The 22,978-nt window shown below is 36.1% G+C and overlaps 1 protein-coding gene across 1 annotated transcript; it reads right to left on the bottom strand.

Moving 5' to 3' along the window:
• Positions 1 to 71: 71 nt before the first annotated feature.
• Positions 72 to 22,927, bottom strand: LOC126694462 (protein ENHANCED DOWNY MILDEW 2). Its single transcript, XM_050390730.1, has 19 exons — positions 22,715 to 22,927; positions 21,310 to 21,751; positions 21,120 to 21,216; positions 20,395 to 20,448; positions 20,147 to 20,283; positions 16,921 to 17,017; positions 16,732 to 16,830; positions 14,334 to 14,581; positions 14,119 to 14,208; positions 13,471 to 14,037; positions 12,524 to 12,671; positions 12,325 to 12,426; positions 10,304 to 10,396; positions 9,232 to 9,273; positions 6,754 to 6,864; positions 2,152 to 2,223; positions 1,944 to 2,062; positions 1,737 to 1,800; positions 72 to 1,632 (listed from the first exon to the last, which is right to left on the bottom strand). Exons 2-19 carry the CDS (start codon positions 21,717 to 21,719, stop codon positions 274 to 276), a joined length of 3,909 nt encoding a protein of 1,302 aa, XP_050246687.1. The 5' UTR covers positions 21,720 to 21,751; positions 22,715 to 22,927; the 3' UTR covers positions 72 to 273.
• Positions 22,928 to 22,978: the final 51 nt, after the last annotated feature.

Genomic DNA, 22,978 nt, shown 5'->3' with positions numbered 1-22,978 from the left:
GCTTACTACTTTGCGTCGTAATATTGTATACTTCATAATTCCCATGGAGATCAATTAAATAGCAAGGAGAAAAAAAAAATACAATGATGTATAAATAAAAAAAAAAACTATCTAAGGAACAAATTGCTTCAAAGAGCAAAAGCTTCCACTTGAAGAACTAGAAGCAACTTTGAACTTGTGAAGTGATGTACAAAACAACTTCAACTATTAGAGTCTAAGAGCCTAGCCAGTCAACAGCTAAGGATAAAGCCTAAAAGGTATGTGGTGAAATAACTACTCATTCAGCCAACCTGCTGAATTCTGGTGCGAATAGGAACTGTGAGGACCGGGAGCAAAACCCATCGGGCTGCCTTGATACCCAGGTGGGGGTGCTCGAGGATCATAAAAGCTGTTTCTATTCATCAGATGTGACTCAGATCCTAAAGTATTCATCCTTGTGTGGTTCAACTCGTCCAGTCGGGGTGCATATCGCTGCATTGCTGACGTATTCATCCTGTAAGACAAATCAGCTGGTGGAGCTGCATGAACATAAGTAGATGACACTGATCCAATGCGGCCATATCCAGAATCATGACCTGCTAGATAATTATATCTTGGCAGATCAGGCTCAAGCTGTCCATAATAGCGAAGCCGTGTCCTTATTTCTCTGTCCCTCTGGAAGTTCTCTTCCACCTGAGTAATATTATATCTGTAACCAAGACCATCTGAGCTGTCCCTTGTGTACCCCGGAAGCTGTTCCTCCACGCTTCTAGCCCTATAATCAGAACCAGGACTAACACCAGTTGACATTCTATGGATAGTCCCAGTTAAGTACGGGTCATCGCCACTCCGATTATATGTGCTGCCCGTCTCATTGGTAGCCGGGCTCCCACCATAAGCTGCTGCAAACTGCATATGAGAACCAGATATGCTGGGCTCAAAATGTTGAACATTCTCACCAAGCTCAGCACGTGAAGGCATCTCAAGAGACTTAGAATGTAGACGTTCAAGTGAGGATCTGCCATCAACCACATTGGGTGGAGAACGGTGAGGCCTGCTACGTTCCTGGCCCTTCTCACCAAGCTCGGCATGTGAAGGCATCTCAAGGGATTTGGAATGCAGATGTTCCAGTGAGGGTCTTCCATCAACTACATTGGATGGAGAACAGCAAGTCCTGCCACCATCCACTTTGTTCTCTGGTGATTTCTCACCCATTCCTTTTCCGTGTTCTTTATCACGTTTCCTCTTTCTTACAAATGCCTCACTGGGCTGGTTCTTCCCACGGCCCTCACTCTCAAGGTTTACTCTATCACCACTGATGCAAGTGGGGCTTTCTTTATTACCTTCCATGACAATTGACCCACCTCTGAATATTTCCAGTCTATCACTTTTTGTGGGATCATCAGTCTGCATGGAAGCATCACCATAATGATTTTGATTGTCCACTGGATGATCATGGATTAAATTCTCAGGATGATTCTTTTTCATGTCTGATTCTTCTTCTTGTTTGAGGAGGTGACCATTTTCTTCAGCTATGGCTTTGTGTTTATCAGTCCAATCACGACGACTCCAAAGAGACAGTGGAGGTGCATGTAAATTCCACTGATCCATTTGTCTGTCATTCTCATCAACCGATCCAGGCAGATAAAATGACTGACAAGGGAGATACAAAGAAAAACCAGCATTAACCATGCCATTCTAGAAAGAATAATTTAGATATGGCCACCACAGAGAAACCAAAAAGAACATTACTTTACCTTTCCTGATAAAGATTTTCCATCCTCCCAAATAAGATCATAAGATTTTTTCTTTTTATCTAACCTGGTGAAAAGCAACAAATGTGAAAAATCAATTCATAATGTAACTTCCTTTCAACTAACCTTGGCTAAAAGCAAGAACTGTAGAGGTACTTGTGTCAACATGTGTGTGTGAGAGAGAGAGAGAGACGGACTGCAAAGTAGTACCTGTATGTGTTTGATGGAACAATGAGAATAATAAGTTTGGGGTTAAACTCGAGAGCTTTATCAATGAACTTGTTTGCCAAAGCTGCTTGGACTCCAAAAGGAGGATTTAGCCCCATGATCTGCTCAAGTAGAAAGAAACAAATAGCAAATCATTTTCCTGCAGAAATTCATTTACATTTTTAAATGGAAACAAGATATCATTTCTTACCAATTTCGACCCTGTAGGTAGTTCATTTGGTTTGACAGTAAACCAATCCCTCTTCTCAAAATTAAAGTCATTCTGGCAAAGGTTTAAAACACAAGCCAATAACAATATAAGCACATGGACACACACACACACACACTTGGGAAGAGAGTGAGAGTCTAGCACCCAACAATATGACATAATATAGCAATACCAAAAAGAGAAAAACTACGAAATGATCAAAATGAAGAACTGAAAGTAAATACCAACGGTTCTTATATTTATTAACGTTCATACTCAAGATGGTAGCCTATATGATTAGGTATTAGACTATATTATTATCAATTGAAATTTTTAGATAAGTAATGTAAATATTATTCATATCATAAAAAGGAGTGACCCATGTATATAGGAAATATATAGCAGGGGACCAAAACAATCAAAAACTCAAATTACAAGCATCTATCAGATCATAAACCAAAGAAATAGAAAGATTTCCTATGATAGACATCCAATCCGATTGTGTTTTAAAGAAGAGTAGTTTTAAATATGCCATTGTCCTCTTAAGAGTCTTCAAAACTCCGGTTATTTCTCTCCCGCCAAATGCACCACATCAAACAATAAGAGACAGCCATCCAAATAACTCCATCACGATGCTGGCCAAATTTACCTTGCCGACATGCAAGGAGCTCAACCAAAGTCTTTGGCATTACCCAGTAGATACCAAACAAGGTGACCTCCATAGACCACAACTCGAAAACAATAAGACAATGTAATAAAAGACGATCTACCAATTCTTCATTCTTTTTGCACATATAACACCAATCTAGAATCCACACTTTCCTCAAACGTAAATTATCAATAGTCTAAACAATCTCCAAAGCTACACTCCAAACAAAGAATGCAACTTTGGAAGGAACCTTTGGCTTCCAAACACTTCTCCAAGGAAAAGACTAGTTGCGTACACCCAATAAGGTCCGATAATAGCAACTCACCTCAAAGCCCCTTCTCTTACGAATTATCCAGCATATCTTATCCTCACCAATACCCCTCAACGAGACTCCATACATAACATCCATAAAATTAGACAAAGATTCCAATTCTCAATCCTGAATAGCACGCCAGAACTCCATATGAACCCCATTGGGGAACTTCATGAGATCAGCCACATAAGCCTCCTTAGCACTACTAATTTTGAACAACTCTAAAAAACACATACTCAAAGGATTATCCCCACACTAGACATCATGCCAAAATTTCACTCTAGTCCCATCTCCAATCTCAAACTTAATATAGTGAGAAAAAGTAGACTAGCCACTACTAATGGTCTTCCATAAACTCACCCCATAAGGGCTTGGAATAGAGTTGGCGCACCAACCTCACTCCGCACTTCCATATTTAACCCTTATCACCCTTCTCCATAGCACATCTCTCTCAGACCCAAATTTCCACATCCATTTTCCTAACAACGCTTCATTAAAGCATCTCAAATTTCTAATTGAGAGACTTTAGACCCATTAGTCTGGTAGGCAGTATTTATAAAGTCATTTCCAAGTTGCTGGCTAATAGGCTGAGAAGGGTGATTACTGGGATTATCTCTAAGTCTCAAAATTCTTTTGTTCTGGATAGACAAATCCTAGATTCTGTCTTAATTGCTAATGAGTGTTTGGATGGTAGGCTCAAGGCAGGGATACCTGGGGTTTTATGTAAGTTAGATGTGGAGAAAGTTTTTGATCATGTTAGTTGGGATTTTCTTATGTATATGTTGCAATGCAGTGGATTCTCTGAGAAATGGAAAAAGTGGATTTTGTTTCATATCTCCATAGTGAGATTTTCAATTCTAATAAATGGCTCCCCTAAGGATTTCTTTGGGAACTCTAGGGGGCTGTGCCAAGGAGATCCTCTCTCCCTGCTCTTATTTGCTATTGTTATGGAGGCGTTAAGCTGCTTGTTGGATGGTGCGATTCTGGTTGGACACATCTCGAGTTTCACCATTGGTACCAAGCCTAATACCACCCTCATGGTGGCCCATCTACTCTTTGTGGATGATGCTTTAATTTTCTGTGATACTTCAACAAGTCAGATTGAATATTTGCGGGAGATTTTATCCTCTTTTGAGGCGGTGTCAGGGTTGCACATTAACTTGGCTAAGTTAGAATTGGTTCTAGTTGGAAATGTGTCTAATATGGGGGAGCTTGTAGCATTGCTGGGTTGTAGACAGTCATCTTTGCCAATGACTTACTTGGGATTGCCTTTGGGTGCTAAATTAAAGGATAGAGTGATTCAGAACTCTATTCTAGAAAGAATGGAGTGAAGATTAACAAGTTGGAAGCGATTATATTCATCAAAAGGTGGTAAGATTACCTTAATCAAAGGCACTCTCTCAAGTTTGCCAACTTATTTCCTACCTCTCTTCCCTATTCAAGTGGATATTGCTATTCGTATTGAGGCTTCAGAGGAATTTTTTATGGAGTGGGAGAGATGAGTCCCCTGAATTCCATCTAGTAAAATGGGCCCAGGTTTGTTTCTCCCTTGCAGTTTGGCGGTTTGGGCATTAGAAATTTGAGTACCTTCAATCAAGCTTTGTTGGGGAAATGGTTGTGGAGATATGAAATAAAGACAACCCACCCCTGGAGGTGGGTTATTGAGACTAAATATGGGAATGATTGGGGAGGTTGGTGTACAAAAGAAGTCTCTAATCCTTATGGTGTTAGTCTTTGGAGAACCATAAGACAAGGCTGGCCAGCCTTGTCGAAATCCATTCACTTTGAGGTTGGTGTTGGTGACAGAATTAAATTTTGGCATCATGTGTGGTGTGGGAGCTGCGCTCTTCGGGAGGCTTCTCCAGAACTCTATAACATTAGTTGTAATAAGGAGTCTTCTATTGCAAATGTTATGCACTTTCCTAACCAGAGGCTTCACTGGGATATTTTTTCTAGAGCTCCCCAAGATTGGGAAATGGAACAATTTTACACTTTTCTAGATCTTATCAATTCTATGCCCCTTAATGGTGAAGATCAAGACAAACTATGTTGAAAACCGGCAGGGAATAAGAATTTTAAAGTGAGTGAGTACTATCTCTCCCTTTCCTCTACTCTTGACATTTCTTCTTTCGCTTGGAAACCTGTGTGGCGTTCAAAGGTCCCTCCTAAGGTTGCTTTCTTCTCTTGGACTGCTACATTAGGTAAGATTTTGACTATTGAGAATTTATGGTATAAGGGTGTCACCGTTGTAGATTGGTGCTATATGTATAAAAAGAGTGGGGAATCGGTGAATCATTTTCTTCTTCATTGTCCTATTGCTTATGAATTATGGTCTATGGTGTGGACTATTTGTTCTTCTATGGGTTATGTTGCCATCTTATTTATTTTCGAGTTAGCAAGGTTCCTTCGGTGGGAATTGAAGCATCGATTTATGGAGGGCTGTCCCACATTGTATCCTATGGATTATTTGGCGAGAACGGAACTCAAGATGTTTTGAAGGGAAGGAATGGTCTATTTCAGAATTTAAATCTCTTCTTCTTCACTCCTTGCTGGAGTGGAGTTCTTCCTCTAATCTTTTTCCTTGTTCTAATCTTTTAGAAATGCTTGATCTTTGTAATTTATGTGTTTGATGTATTGTTATCCATGTACACCCTTGGTGTACCTGGACTTTTGATTAATACAATTCTGTTATTTAAAAAAAAAAAAAAAAATTTGCCAGACCCCCAAATTGAATAGGAGAACATACCTTGGACCAATTCAACAAATGAAGTTTTGAGTCATCTCCCAAACCACTCCAAGAAAATTCCTTTGGAGTTGTTCAATATGACTCACTACATCCACCCGAATTGGGGAAAAAGAAAGAAGATAAGTTGGTCAATTGGATAGAGTACTTTTTAACAAGGTAACTATACCCACTTTGGAAAGATACAACTGTTTCCATCCTGCTAACCTCCTTTCCACCTTCTCAATGATGGGATTCTAGATTGTCTTCTCGTTTGATTTTGCACCCAATGAAAGACCTACATATTTTGTAGGAAGAGAACCCTGCTTGCAACCCAAAGCATCTACTAATAGCTCAAAATTTGGAACCGCTCCCACAGGGACTAACCCAGATTTTCCCAAATTAATTTTCAAACCCAATACGATCTCAAACCAATTGAAAATTAAATTAAAAACTTTCCACGTTATTCATTCATCATACCAAACATAATTTTTTAGTAGTACATATGAAGCACCAAATATTAGAACCTAGAAAGTCCCACTTTAAATTATTCAGTTGTCTCATTCATAAAGAAAAAAATTATAATTTTAAATATATACATATTCAGAAAAGTTATTGTGCTTATAACATTATGGGGCATAGGATATCTATCTTAAGGCCATATTCTTTAGTAAGCATAGCTAGAAGCCACTTTCCATTTGCAATCATTTTCGCCTAATAATAATAAGAGGGCATTAACATCTAAAAACACAACATCTCCCGTTGCCATGTTTCTGGACATGGGACAAAGACCCCTTTAAAAAGTAAGTCTGTGTTGACTTGGGTTTATCTCTAGCACAGCCATGTTTACAAGTCATAGAAAAAAAAAAAGTATCTAGTTCAGAAGATCAGTGGTATGAGAACTTAGAAAGGTAAAGATACCTTTGCTTGAAAAATATCAAAGTTTTTGTATGAACACTTCTTGCCTTTCTCTTCCAGCTTTTTGTTCATCAGGACACTAAAATCATTGGCACCACAACAGAAGTCCACTATCTGTACAAGGGAGCAATTCGTAATCAGGAGAATGACAATAAAAATTACAATAACAATGTTAGCAATGATACCTGACAATTCATCTCAATGAAACTCCACTAGTAAATCTTTTAACTATTAATCTATTATCCCATGTATAGAGCACAGATACAAGTTCTACTGTCTGAAAAAGATGATGTTACTAACATGGTACTACCAAGAAACCAGAGAACATTACAAATATGGACTAAGGGTTGCCAAACAATACAACTGTACAGAATTGTAAAGAAGAAACAATTAGCACAAAGAAAAAATGACCTTAATAGTTTTACCAGTCTCCTTAGTCTCAAAAAGTGATTGATTTATGTGCCTCCGAATTTAACCCCACCAACCAACATTTTCACTCAGTTTACCCAAGATAAATGCATCAATAAAATAACCATATTATCCTTCATCGCGCCATGTGGGGTCTATGGCAGGAGAGGAATTCTAGGACTTTTGAGGGCTATGAAAGATCAATTCATGACTTGTAGCTTTTATTCCTCGTGACTTTGTTTGAGTGGATAAGTGCTTTGGGGGTGCTTTCTTGTGCTGCGTTGCCTGATTTTCTTGTTTGAGGATGTAATTTTAACTTTTAATTTTGGTTCATCTGTTGTACACTCCTGTTGTACACTCCTGTGTACATGGGTGGTGCCTTTTCAGCATTTTAAATGAAATTTTACTAATAAACAAAAAACCATAATTGGATAAAATTCTTGATTAGAGTCTAGACTGAAGACTTTGCTGGACAACGTTCATCAGCTAAATTATCTAAAAAACTATGAGCTCTCCAAATTCCTTTCTTTTTATTATATTGTTGTTTTTCATTCCATTGGTTATTAATTACAAAAAATCCCAATAATCAACTATTTCAAACATCATATGATTACATGGAAAAATTCTACCCAACCGTATGCAATCACTTACAAGAGGAGAATATTTTGCTAAAAGTATTTTTTTTTTTACTTCCTGCCAGCCCATTACATTGCAAAATACCACACCATCAGCTGTCTATGTTGCACAAAATTCCAAACAGTATCTGCATAAACTTTTCCAGACCAAGATAATTTGTTTTTTTGTGAGAAAATATGTTTCCTAGTTTTTAATCGGAGAATGCTTGATCAAAATTTTCAAAAATTGAAATATTATGGGATAAAGAAAACATGAGAGAGGAAGTACAAAAGAGATTAACGTGGTTTGGTCAATAAGACCTCTGTCCACAATACCAAAAGCCAAAGGGCTATATCTTTCATTCACTTGATTGATTACACGTTACAGGGGAATCCATATTTATAATGGAATTTGCAGAATTAGAAAATAGGTCAACCATCAATTCATTATATGTATATCAATATAATCAATTGCTCCAATCCCTTGATTTCATCTTAAATTGGTGGGAAGTGTAATACTTTCCAACACTCCCCTCAAGTTGTGTAATAATATTTGATAATACAATTAGCCAATAAAGGAGAAACTTGGTATGAACCAATTTTAGTGCTTCAATGGCACATAAAAATAAATGACAACTCTCCCTTATAAGAAATCTGCATGAAACCCCCCTATGAAGATGTCACCACAATATTAAAGGTCGTACCCAATGCACAAACCTTCCATTTTTATAGGTTTGAGGAGGTAATTAGTAAGCAACCTAACCCCCAACTTTTTTGAAGGCTAAACTCAAATCACGACTTGATGTGACAAAATCCTTTAATATGATGCAAAGTACTAGGAGTGTGAATTGCATAGGTAATATTAGAAATATGCATGAAGAAATTGGAATAACTAACGTTTATTTTTTATTTTTCATGATGGAAATATTCCGGATTATAGTGATGTAATTCTCACTTAAAACCAATAATAAAAGATGATTGACAAGGTGATTACATTACAAGTCACCAACAAGAGGAAAATTATGTGAGTGAAGATATTCAAGCAAGGTCCAATTGACGTGCTTAATTGATCACATAAGAAATTAATGTGATTTGGTCAGTAAGACCCACGTTCACAACACCAAAAGCCAAAGGGCTACATCTGTCATCACTTGATTGATCACATATTTCAAGGGAACACATGTACATAGGTAAAGCTTTATTTAAAAGAATTGTCAGACTTAACATCTTCATAACAATACATACTTTTAAGTATGTTCTCATGAAAACCTACAAAGTAGCATATTCTAGCTAAGTTGACTTGTAGGATGGAAGTTGTAGATTTTGATGATATTTCTTTATAAGTGAGAATTACATCACTATAATTAGGACTATTTAAACCATCATGAAAAATAACATATAAACATATTTCATGAAGAATCTATGGAAGTTAGAATAAACAAAGCACAAAGATTCTTACCATGTCGCCATTTTGTGCATACCAATGAAGCTTATCAACAATCTGCACATTCAAAATCATGCTTTTAGCTATTCCAAGGCTTGATGGAAGTATATCTACAAGCGCAACATATATACAGCAGAGATCTCATGTCATTAATTTAAAATCACGGAAGACATGAGACATGAAGTGACAAGTGATGTGACATTAACTTTGACATGAACTTCATAACTGTGTCCAGTTGCACACGATTATGTACACAGTTACACATATGCACCCCACCATCTCAAACAGATTATCCTCCATTTTTCTTGCTTTCCCAAATCCCCTCTACCCAACTCAAACCAAAATCGCAATAGTCAATGATATAAAAAAATAAAAATTAATCACTCATAGATGATCAAAAATAAATAAAACTAGCCTCATCACATGCACTCTGCACGTGCGATGAGACTCTTTTTTTATTTTGACTTTAATGTAATTTCTCAATTTGAATTTATCTACTGTTAGTGAAGTTACACAGAAAGGGATTTGTAGAAACTAAAATTTAGAATTTGAAATGAAGTAAACTACTAGGTTTAGTGTGTGCTAATTATTAGAAGAAAAAAATGCATTAAATGTGCATGAGATATATTTAAAAAAAGAGTGTGCTAATTTTTAGGAAAAAAGTTTTCTGATAGTTTTTTTTTTTTTTTTTTTTGGAATTTTGTTGACTTACAATTTTAACTCTATTTTTTATTTTTAAGAATAAAGATAATCTAATTAGATTAGAGGTATTTTTGACATTTTTTAAAGGTATAACTAACTTTCTGAATCCTCTTAATATATAGAGATTAAGCACACATTGGCCATGGCTAAATAGAAGAATGACTAAAAATCCGAAAGGTCAGACATTTAGTTTATTATTCTTTTTCTTCCCCATTTTTTAAGCCATCTAATGACTGCACAACAAACAGTAGTAGATCTAACCAACTGTGTAGTATGTATCAATACACAAAAATAATTACATAACATACAAGAATGGAATAAAATATTAAAGAATGATACAATATTAGAATAGCCTTGAGGCAAAAAAGAAAGAAAGATATTATACCCCTTCAAGTTTCTCCACTTTTGTAAAATGACGACCAAAGGATGTGTAGCGATTACCATGAAGAAAAGGTGAAAGATATACTCTAAGCTTGCTCTGTAGAAATACAAATCAATAAAGCCAATAAGAATAAGAGAAAACCTCCCTTCTAATATCAAGTGACAATACAATTAATCCAACAAATATCAGCAATGTTACATAGACCTTCATGCCAAAATAAATAATATGAGCATGTGGGCAAGACAAGCTTGCAGAGCAAATGCCAGAAGCAAATGAAAGTGGGGCCAGAAACACAAAATCTTAACCTATCAAACCAACTTTTGCCACACAAAAAAATAGAGAACTCATATAAATTTTTAAGCAGAACTCTGAAACTATTTCTCTTTCTTGAGAATACATAAAAGTTCCCATAAACTAGGGGAACAAGAGAGCAACTTGATTTCTGCGAGAGATCAGCTTTTAGCCACCTTCGCAGGTCTTTATTTGATTGGTCTTGTTCAGGGGCTTTTACACATAGCGAACTCTATTCCACTGTTTTTAGAGTCTCAATACTTTTGTACACAAAATTTTTTGTGATTCTTTAATTGTGTCATTTCTACATGAAGTAATATCCATTTAATAAAATAATATTTATTCAAAAAAAAATTCAATTTAACTATCAAATCTTCAATAGTGACAACCATACACAAATTGTTGAAAAAAAGCCACCTACACAACATCAGAGGCCACAGATTTCATAATGTTTCCTGCAATAACCAATCCCAGCATATACATGAACAAAAAAGAGTCCAAATTGTTTGGTCTCAAACCCAATCGACATGCTTTTTAACTCATCAATTTTGTTTGTTTGAAAAAAAAAAATTATGGTGCAGACAAGAGGCAGAGTAAGACTTTCTATAATCTATGTCATAGGCGCCAAAGTCAACAATGCAAGAAAAGGATAATCAACCTCCTTTTTTAAAATTCATGAAATAAAGGATATGCCTCTTTCAAATCGTCAGTTACATATGTCCTACTAATATAAAACAAAAAAAAAGTTTGCAATATGCAGTAACATTTGAAGTATCACCGAATACAACATACACCACTATCACCCCTAGAATGTTTGCATGAGACTAATCTGCAGCTTCCAAAGTGATACGATATACACCAGGAAACTCTAAAGACAATTATTTCCAGACACAAATCCACAACGTGCTTAAGTGTCAGCTTCTGATTGGTGCACCAATCCACTTTTTCACAAGAACCAATGGTGGTCCCATGTGATATCCAACCACAAGTTGACACTCGAGCATAATTTAGATTAGCATGTGAAAATAGTTGTGTCTGTAGGCAGACTCGATATAAACCCATAACATTTATTAAAAAAAAAAATATATCAGCTAGTGACTCTAGCTCACAAGGACCTCCTCCCCTTGTAAGAGCTAGTGGAGGGTGAGGTCGTGGGTTTGACTGCATACATAACCTACCAATCAAAATGAAAAAACATTTAAAAAAAAAAAAGGAGTTGAAATCTCAAAATGAAAAAGAACAGAAAATTTTACATCTTAAATATATATATTTTTAAAATAACGTAGGGAGCCTTTTAAAGAAGAGCCCTTGGACTTGCCTCTAGCTAGTAAAACCTTTGGGCAACAAACCCCACCCCTGAAGAGAAGTAACAATAATTTGATTTGAATAAAAAGCTTATGCACAGCCCAAAATATACAAAAGATTCAGTCATAACTATCAACACTGGTTTAAATCCACAAAATACCCCAACATCCAAAATATGTCTGTTTTTATCTAATTAAAAAAATAAAATGAACATATTAGGCACAAGCGCCATGTACATCTTTGATACTGCACAACCTTAGTACTAGAAATACACAACTATGCAAGTCTAAACAGGATATGTTAGGTGCAGCGCTCAACACAGAATTTCAAAAAAAAATGGAACTTTCTTCATTACTAGCTTGAGATAACCAAAAAAAAAAAAAAAAAAGAACCTCATAGAACTGAAAGATTCTAGGATAGGCAACCACCTTCCACTTGAATATCTGTTGCAGAACCTCAGGTCCGCACACAGCTTCTGCATCCTCACGACTGCGGCCATCCTCCAACTTCCCTAAAGCATCTCGAACCGCCTTCATTTAAAAAATACAAATAACAAAAACAACAACATTAATAACTACAGATGACATCCATTTGCAGCAGTAAGAAAACTTAAGATGGCACATGTACCTCCACTGAACCCTCCAACTTCCCCAAAGTAATGGTCTTGTCCACTATATATTTTGATGAGTAAGCATGAGTAGAGGGAACTTTGTGCTTTTCTATAACATCTTCTAAAGTTACTGCTTTATTGGCATCTTTCAACAAAGCCAACAATCTACATTGCAAGAAATATATCTTTAAATAAGACACCATTAAGAATACATAGTTAAACTTCAAAATAGATGGCACGTGACCATGACAATTTCTTTGTAATATAAAGAGAAAACTAATTTGGTAAAATTTAGAAAATACAGAAAAATCTAATTTCATAAAATTTAAAAGTTGTATCAAGCCCCTAAGTAATATAAAAAGTCCGCAATTAAGTTCTTCTGTCAGTCTAACAGATGACTAGTCATGTTAATTCTTATGTGACAATTGATGTGAGTAACAGAAGTCACTTAAACATTTGCAATCTTACCACACCTAAAGAAAGTAATCATATAACAACTTCTTTGTTGGTATGGCTTATCCATGTAGCATTTCATTTTTGGTTTCTAATTAGATGTAACCCACCCCACCCCCAAAAAAAGGAACTTCTTTCGTTCTCTCTATGTTTCTCTTCCCCTTTTTAACCCAACAACCTTTTCTGCCTAAAAACTGCCAACCAAAATAGCACTGACTAAATCCCCAACAACCTTTTCAGGTCCTTAAGAGTCATTTAAGATTTAAGAAATTTTTTTCTCTAGTCATGGCTATGCCATGTCAGTCAAAATAGCTTTGTAAATATCTTCCATCACGTTTGACTAAAGGAATGACCTAGCTGCAACTTTTTAAATTATTTGAAGTCTAAATTACAGAACTAAATCAAATATTTGTGGAAGTTTCAAAGACTAAAATAGTAGGTTGCCCTAATATTAATTATTTACATTAAAAAAAAGGATTTAAGTATTCAAAAGTAAAAATAGAAGATTTACCTCCTTTCAGAATCAGCATCTAATGATGGTAGTGGACTGCTCAGCTTCTTGGTGGCAGGCTTAACTGTCATAGTCTTATTTGCTTCACCATTAAGCATATCCTGCTTCCTGGGCTTAACTTTCCCATTGGACTTCATGAGGTCAAATAACCTATAGCCTAGGGAATGTTTGTTTTCATCAGCAGTAGAGGACTTATCTACCTCCATTGAGATAGACTTTGCATTTTCATTCAAAAGCTTTCTCGATGCATTATTTACTTTCACTTTCCTTGAGATATCTGATCCAGATATTACTTTATCACTATTTTTGGTATTTCCCACCTTCACAGCTGAGGATGACTTCTGATTCTGTCTAGCTACTTTCACAACAGTTCTTTCTCGGAAGGAGTCATCTAAGGCAAGATTTTTCTTCTTAAACAGATCTTTTTCTTTATTTCCGAGGGAGTCTGATGCTTGTTTTTTATTTTCTTCCACCGTTACCTTCTTTTTTTCAAAAGTAGTCTTAACTCCAGGGAACTTTACGTGGTCTCTTATTGGAGTTCCAAGTTCTCCATCTATTTCATGTTTTCTGGTCAATTGGACAAAAGCATTCAATAAGTACAGCCAAATAGTAAAGGGGAAAAAAGTGCAGCCCATTTAAACAACTTACAAGCAGTATATTAGTATACGGTTGGGTAATAGACCTTCCCAAGCCCTTGCTATAATCCCTTCATCCTCTATATCTTCAAAAGCAATCTTCCTGATAGAAGCAACTCAAGCATCAAGCATATACATATTACTTATAAAGGAGCATATTCTCATACCTGGTATTGGAAAAACAAGAATAGAAATCACATTTTTTTATAAGTAACAATTAACAAGTACCTTGGCAAGCATTTCCTGTGGTACGACTTAGGACAACGCCGACACACAGCAAACTGCAATTGAGGATCTTTCTTATTCTCTCCTTGTTTACAAACACTGCATTTATGGATTGGACATGTAAAAGACCCCCCTGCAGCAATCTTTTTCTCAAGCTCCTCTGCAGCAGCTTCATCCTCCCGATGGAGCAATTTTGACACACAACGTGGATGATAGAAATAGCCACAGGTTGCATTAACACAAGGAAAGACCTAAAATGCAGTTGGTTAGAGCCATTAAATTGCATATCCAAATAAGTAGCCATAGAGAAATCCAGAAAGAATGTTCAACGTTCACTGAAATCTTGGGCCTAATAAATCATGAAAAAAAAAAATGCCCAGAGATATGTTCTCCTTGCCATACAGTGTTACCTTTACGTTGCATTAAGACATCAGGAACTACATTCATTGTTTTGATATAAATTGTATAACATTATAATTAAAAATAAAAATTATGAAAAAAATGAATAGGGAGTCATCAACAGCCGTTTACAGACTGAAGAGGATAGTAAAACAAGAGAATTAGGTGTGACATTCAAAACAACTTATCATCTGGAGCAAGAGAATTAGGATTTCCTTTGTGATTATCTTCTTTTATGGTCAGTTTGGATGGAGGGGGAGGGAGGGGGAATAGAGGAGAGTAGTGTAGTAAAGCTAGCCAAAATTGGCAGCAATGACTTTTTTCCAGCACTGTTAGTTGCAGCTGATGTGTTTGTTGTTTTTGAGGAATTTCATTACAGTAATTTTTTTTAAAAAAAAATCCCTTAATGCCTCATTTATAGCATTATTAATCCCCAAGAAACATAATGCTATCAATATAAGGGATTTTAGACCCATCAGTTTGATTGGTAGCATTTATAAAATTGTGGCTAAGGTGTTGGCCAATAGATTGAAATGGGTGCTGGATAAACTTATTTCTGCATCACAAAATGCATACGCAGGTGAAAGACAGATTTTGGATTCGGTGCTCATTGCCAATGAGTGAAGATAGTAGGATAAAAAGTGACATTCCTGGCATTATCTGTAAGCTGGATATAGAAAAGGCTTTTGACCATGTTAATTGGGAGTTTCTTCTCTATTTATTAAAGAGGATGGGGTTTGGTGAAAAGTGGAGAGGATAAATTCATACTTGTATCAGCGCACAGAACAATTTTTGGTTTTGGTTAAGGTCTCCTTGTGGATTTTTTGGCTCTTCTAGGGGATTACTGCAGGGGGGCCCATTAACTCCTTTGCTCTTCATCTTTTTCATGGAAGTTCTCAGTAGAATGCAGTAGAAGATGGAGGGTGCAGGACTTATTAAAGGATTTGAGGCGGGGAATTCTGATGCTGGTGGGTTGTCTGTCCCACATTTATTATTTGCTGATGATACCATCCTGTTTTGTGATGCTGACACTACACAGATTGTGTACATTCAATTGTTACTGACATGTTTTGAGGCAGTAACTGGGTTGTGAGTTAATTTGGGAAAAAGTGAGATGGTGCTGGTGGGTGAGGTGGAGAATGTGTCTGAGCAGGCTGATCTTTTGTATTCCAAGGTGGGATGATTGCCTATGGCTTATCTTGGCATGCCGTTGGGGGTTTCTCTTAAATCAATGGGAATTTGGAATGGAATCCTATTTCGGAGAAATTTGAATGTCGTTTAACTGGTTGGAAGAGGATGTATTTATCTTAGGGGAAAAGATTTAAGTTATTGAAGAGCACGTTATCAAGCTTGCCAACTTATTATTTATCTTTATTCACCGTTCCCACCAAACTGGCAAATAGAATAAAGCAGTAGTTTCTAGGTGAAACCATTTGTAAACTAGGAAATAAATGACAGGTGGAGATTTCAGAGCAGCAGGAAAAGTGCTTTGATTGTGAGCCAGGAGGATATTTAATTGGAAGACTACTTACTCTGCAAGGTTTCCTAGTAATAAATTACACAACTTTAAGAAGATAACATTGGGTGTGTATTTCAAAAATTAGAAATGGAAAGCTAAAGCACATCATACAAGTCATACCAAGATAAAAAGAAGAAGAAAAGCAAGCTCACTTAATCAAGATTGTTGCATCAAACTTGTCAGCTACAAGTAAACATGAGGAAGGCCTAATTTAAAAAGAAATGCAGAAAAAGAGTGGGCAGGAGGGGGAAAGCGAGCTGATAACATTATCTTCCTTCTTTGAAACAGAAGAAACGAATGAGCTAAAAATCCCTTGGTTTTGAAATTGATCTCTTATCATTGTACAATTAAAGACTCACTAACAAAAATTAGAGAAAGTTCATAAAAGCTATGGCAGAAAATAATACAAAATGAACATACTGAAGAAGAAAAAAAAAAGGAAACAAGCAAACAAACAAACAAAAACATTGGTTAAAATTATACCTCAGCAGCTGAAAACTTGTCAGATGATCCCAGCTTCCCACAAACAAAGCATTGATGCCGTTTCAGTTCACAACTTTTACAGAAAAAGTTCTGCATCTCCTGCAAGTAAGAAACAAAAAATTCAATAGTGATGCTAAAAAGATATAAAGGAGAATAAGAATTTCAAAGGTATACTAAGCAGTAACATACATCCACTTCTTCCTGTGCATACCCAAGAGAGTCACACATAGATTCGTCACCAGCTTCTACAGTTGCATGAAAGGATCTCATGCATCTTCCCTCACAACTGCATTAGAAAACAAATAACAGCACACCATTAACCAATGCATGAAGCTAATCAAAAGAATGCATAGTCCACCAAACAACAGACCATGAATAAGGAGTTAAGGACCATCTGGAGGTCCCCAAAAAATAGATTTATATCAAAAGAAGTGGTGTAAGTAGCCATGTCACATTAATTATAGACAAAATTAAACCCATACTATCTATATTGAGAATATAATCTCAGCAGTTTATCAGGCGAATTTGGATTAGCTTTTTGTTGAAAAGCTTATATACATATCTGTTGAAAGCTAGTAAAAGTGCAATTTTACATAGAAAAAAAATGAGGTTTCAAAAAGCTATAAATAAGCAAATGAGATAAACTTTCTTTCTATGACTTCCAGTTATAGTGTTCGGTCGTCATTATTAACGTATGTACACTATTATGTGTTAATAATGATAACAATAACAATATATATATATATATATATATATTTTTTTTTTTTTTTCCTTTATAGATAAGTAAGAATTCATTTATTATATAAAAGATATCACCCAGCACATGGGATATGTGCTAGTGATGTATTACAAGAGTTACATAACCAATTGTCCCAAAAGTTTAAGTTGTTAGGAAATTATGAATTTAATCATTTAACCATAATTCTAACACTTCTCCTCATGTGTTGGCCTAAACTCCTCCTTAATAAGTGGGGTCCAACACGTGGGATTTTCAACATTTCAAATGGAAAGTAGAAGATTGAACTCAATATTTCCTACCCTGATACTAAGTTAAATATTCAATTGTCCCAAAAGCTTAAGCTGTTAGGAAATTGTGAATTTAATTTTTTTTTATAAGAAATTGTGAATTTAATCATAAATCTAACAAGTATCAAAAAGTACAGCAATCAATAAAATTCAACAAACTAGAGAAATAATGACTTCTTAGAGAAGACACCCAATCATACAAAAGGTGTAGAAAAAGAGATTTCAAAGCAAGCCTTGAACTTTCCATTCCAAGCCTTTACACGTTCGACTACCCATTTCCTTCCAAATAACCCACATATAAGACATAGAGGAATAGCCTTCCAAATCTCCATTATATTGTCTAAGGCCACATCTAACAAGCCAGCAGCTCCATGATCCTCTTTGGCATACCCATTGTAGTACCACTCCCCCCCCCCCCCCCCCCCCCAAAAAAAAGGACCATAGATCTCTTGGCAATGGACAATGGAACAACAAGTTATCCACTGATTCCCCTACTTGCTTAGAGCATCCACATTGGTGGAGCTATAATTTTAGCTATTTGGCACCACAAAAAACTACTTTATCTATTTTACCTTCTCACTTTACAAAACATCCAACATTGGTGATTTTATTTTAGCTTTCAACGCAAAAAAATAATATAAATAACACAATATAATAATATATCAACTACAATAAAATAATATATATATCCACTACAATAAACACCCATCACAACCACCGAAACCACAACCTCCCTGCACATAGAAAATTCCCAAACAAACATTTACAAGCTGAAAAAAATAATAAGCACAACAATCTATCTCTTTACAATATTTTCCTCAATTCAGTCTCAAGCTGATCAGAAAATGCAGGAAAAATACCATTTGACCCAGCAAAACCCAATTTCAATTAACAATCAAATTATTAATATATCATCTGTTTTCTCAGTAACCAAACAAAAGGGTTGCATGACCCCAACCCAAATCCCCAATCTTTTTCCTTAACCCAGACCATCAAAAATCACCAATCACAAATGAAACTTCAAAAAATTTAGGATCTTTTCAATAACCCCAAAGCAGAATCAACAACATAAATAAACACACACAAAGAAGGTGATGGGGCGTGGCCTGCGTGGGCCAGCGATGGCTGATTGAACAGAGAACTTTGGTGAGGATGATGGATGAATGGAGCTGGGCTTTGAAGATGGGCGAGGAGGATGATGAATCGAGTCGGTGATGGTGTGTGGGTTGGAAAGGGCGAGATGGGTCAATGAGAAAAATGGGCAAGATGGGTCAGATACATGTCGGCGTGGGTCGGCTTGAGTCTGTGGCGACTGGGCTCGTGCAGATCAACGATGGAGGAAGAGAGAAACTTAGAGTGGAGATGGTGAGAAAAAGTGAGGAGAGTGACGGAGGAATAGAAATGAAAGAGAAGGAAGAGGAAAAATAAGGATAAAAAGAAAGAAAAGAAATCAGTAAAATAATTAAAGTAGTGTGATCGCAGGAATAAATAAGTGTTTTTTTTTTTTTTTACCTTTGAGCCACAGTGCACAACCGTCTTTGGCTGTGCACTGTAGCAAAAAAGCCAAAAATTTTGACTATTGTTCCACCAATGGAGCCTCACTTTTGCATTTAGTGGTGCTAAAAATAGCAATATAGCTTTTTAGCACCACCAATACTAATGCTCTTACACGAACAACACCAATCCACAATGATAATTATTCTTCTTCGTAGATTATCAATCGTTAATATCTTCCATAAAGCAGTAGTACAAGTAAAGAGAGCTACTTTGGCAGAACTTTGACTTTCCAAATAGACTTCCAAGGAAAAGATAATGCATTCCCACTCAGTAGAACCCTATAATAAGATTTGATTTCAAACAGCTTACTCTTGGTAAGAACCCAGCAAATTATGTCCTCACCACCCCTACGGATTTACTTTCAATGCTAAATCTTCGTGTGCTTTCCATTATGCTATGAGTTCAGTCACTAAAAATGCCAGTAACCTACTGACTACCACCCCTACTACCTATATGGACCTCCAAATGTTGCTTTCAAGGAAGTCCGGTGTGGGGGCTGGTGGATTCCTAAGCTCTTTGCGCCGCTCTAGGCTCTAGGCTCTTAATACTAAATTTATGATATAACTTTTTTTTTTTTTTTGGAATTATCAAAAAAAAAAATATATATATATATATATATATTTGTGCAGTGATGATGATGACAATGATAAAAACAATACAAGCAGGAAGAAAAAAGAAAAAAAAAAGATGACGTGTACGGTAAAGTGAATCTCAAATTACAGTCTAACCCATGATAATGGACAATATAAGTCATAAGATATTAAGTGCCAGAATTTTTTTTTCCCAGAAAATAAAGATTTAATTACCAGATAACCAATTAAAAAGTACATACCACAAAAGATCACCACCATTATCACAAAATGCACAAACAGAATCAAACACATCCTCTTCTTCATCTTCTTCTTCATCCAAAATATCATCATCTACACCATCAACTATAAATCCAGACATGTCTGTAGTTTGAACAACCTGAAATACAGATAAGTTCATTGGCTTAAAAAACAATTTAAAAAAATAGAAGTTACAGAGGAATGGGACAAAAAAAAAAAGCACAGACAAGTAGGACTGCAGGAGTATAACCTCATCAGGTAGTTTTCTCTTCCCAGGCTTCTCCTCGAGAAATGTGCGTAAGAGCTGTTCAAATCACAAATGGTCATTGTAATACATAAATAAAATGATGTCCTCCTAACAAACAGCAAACTGTGAGTATATACTTTTAAACAAGAAATGGTTATGGTATAAGCAAAACTGACTCAAGAAGGATCATGCAGCATCCCTCCAATACAAGAAAGTAGTGGATTAGATACACGATCCTCAAAGAAACAAGTAAAGCTAGTGAGAATTAAACATGTTAGTGATAGCTAAAAAATAATTTAGCAACGTGTAAAAACAAACTCTCACAAAATCAATCCAAGTGCACTTTTGCTTCCACCTTGTTCACTTAAACATAGCCAGAAAGTCCATACTCCAGAAGAAAAAGAATGAATCCTCCAACAAGATTCCTCAAAGACCAAACTGGCATGTTTAATGAATAAGAACCATCCTTTTTTTTATTGATAAATTACACACACACACACACACCTGGTGAGTCTTGAACCCACGACCTCATCCTCTACCTTGCTCTTGAAGAGGAGAAAGCGCCATTTGACTAGAGCTCATTGGCTCATTCATAACAATCATCAAAACATTCTGATTCTACTCAACTTCTTAAGAAGAACTGATGATTTATGGAATTCAAAAGACAATGGTAACATGCATGTTGCATTGCACATCACAATTAATAACCCAAAGAAAGATAGACAAACCTTGGAGTTTGCTAAGGTATCATCCCTATTAACAGCTTCACTAATTAAAGGCAGGTGGTCCACCAGATCATTTTGAGAAGGTCTGACATCATACAAGCTGCAATTACAGTTAGAATAAGCTGTCAAAAAACTGCACTAGGAATACAAAGGAAAGGAATTTTTATTTTTCATTAAAAGTTTATAGATTTACCTGAAGACTTTAGACAAGTGATCCCAACAAGATTTTCCTGATGCTTCGGGGTTTTTCCTCAAGAAATGAAGGTATTGCACTGTTACCAGGACTGTCCTAATCATATCCTCATAGCTTTTCCTTGGCCTCTCAATCTTGGTCCAATGATTTCCCTTGAGTAGAACTGATATCTCGGGTTTCAAATTGGAAAGATCAAACCTCCATGCTATAACTTGCTTATGTAATTTTTGAAGCCCTTTGTCAGCATCTCCACGTAGGTATATTTGTTGTTTTTTGCCATCCAGAATCTCACCCTCTCTCCATTGAATTGGCAAACCAATAAAAGAAATCGGTTCGTTTTTTTCATCCCAAAAATAGTAATTTTCAACACAATTGGGCAGGCTCTCAGCCTCATCATCAGATGATGCCATAACTTTCTCTAAGTCACACCCTTGCCTTACACCTAAAAATGACATTCAAAGAAGAAAAAGTGTAGATTTAAAATCATAACCCAAAAAAAATTAAAAAATTGAGAAATCTTTAACACAACTGATACTCAATAGCTCCGAAAAAACCACCTTAAGTGGGCAATCACGGCACCAAACATCAAGCCAAAATTTCACTACAGTATCATCACCCACATCAAACTAAAGAAACCAGGAAAAGGTCAACCCATTCCCCATCTTATAGATTTCCAAAGACTCGCACCATAGGGACCCGTCATACTTTTAGCTCACCATCCCCCTCCCCCATTCATTCCCATACTTCGCCTCTCTCACCCTCCTCCATAAAAACCTCCCTCTCGTTCCCATATCTCCACAGCCACTTCCCTAACAAAGCTTGATTAAATCTTTTCACGTTCCTTATCCCAAACCCCCTGCCTCCATATCTTACCGGTTCAAAATTCTGATTCTTTATAAAAAGTAAAATCAAAGTACTGAATTTTAAAGCTTCAAGATACTACATTACTTCTCTCTCTCTCTCTCTCTCTCTCTCTCTCTCTCTCTGTATGTATATGTATAATCACACTCCACTCTCTATTCACATGTATATGATTAATGTCACTCACAACGAATTTATAAGGCAAAGCAAAAACCCAGTTTGGTTTCCGAGAAAATAAATACAGAAATCGAAAGCAAATTCGAAACACAATAAAAAAAATAAAGAAGAATAAAATAAAATAAAAAACAAAACAAAACAATAGCCTCTCAATTGAGCCTAAAAGCCATTTCGGCATTCCAGAAATCTGAACTTCAATTTCCATCGTTTTCTCGGTAACCAAACAACAGCCCTAGGGTTCGCAAACAGCCTTTTTTTTTTTTTGATAAGTTCGCAAACAACCAAAACTAAAACTAAGAAAAAAAAAAAAAAAAGACCTTTCAGAAACTACAATAAGCAATAACTTTGCATAGCGATAATGGTTTACCTATTGATCAGAGCCACAGTCACAGACCGCGAAAACGCTTAGTTTGAGCTTTTTGGTGAAGACGAAGCGATTGCAAATTCGCAAGGGTTCGGGTTCCAAATTTTTGTGAAATATGGCTTCGATTTTTTTTTTTTTAATTTTTGGGGGTGAGAAAGATTTTTCTAAATATTTGCTATTTTTGTTGCTTTGTTTTCGGTTGGGTGGGTTCGTGGGCAAAGGTGGACTAGCACGCACCTGATTTTGTAGATCGTATGTACGGTTGTG

This window comes from Quercus robur, chromosome 8 (assembly GCF_932294415.1).
Source record: "Quercus robur chromosome 8, dhQueRobu3.1, whole genome shotgun sequence".
NCBI classification, from domain to species: Eukaryota; Viridiplantae; Streptophyta; class Magnoliopsida; order Fagales; family Fagaceae; genus Quercus; species Quercus robur.
Note: the sequence above shows the minus strand (reverse complement) of the source record. Positions and strands in the feature narration are given on the sequence as shown.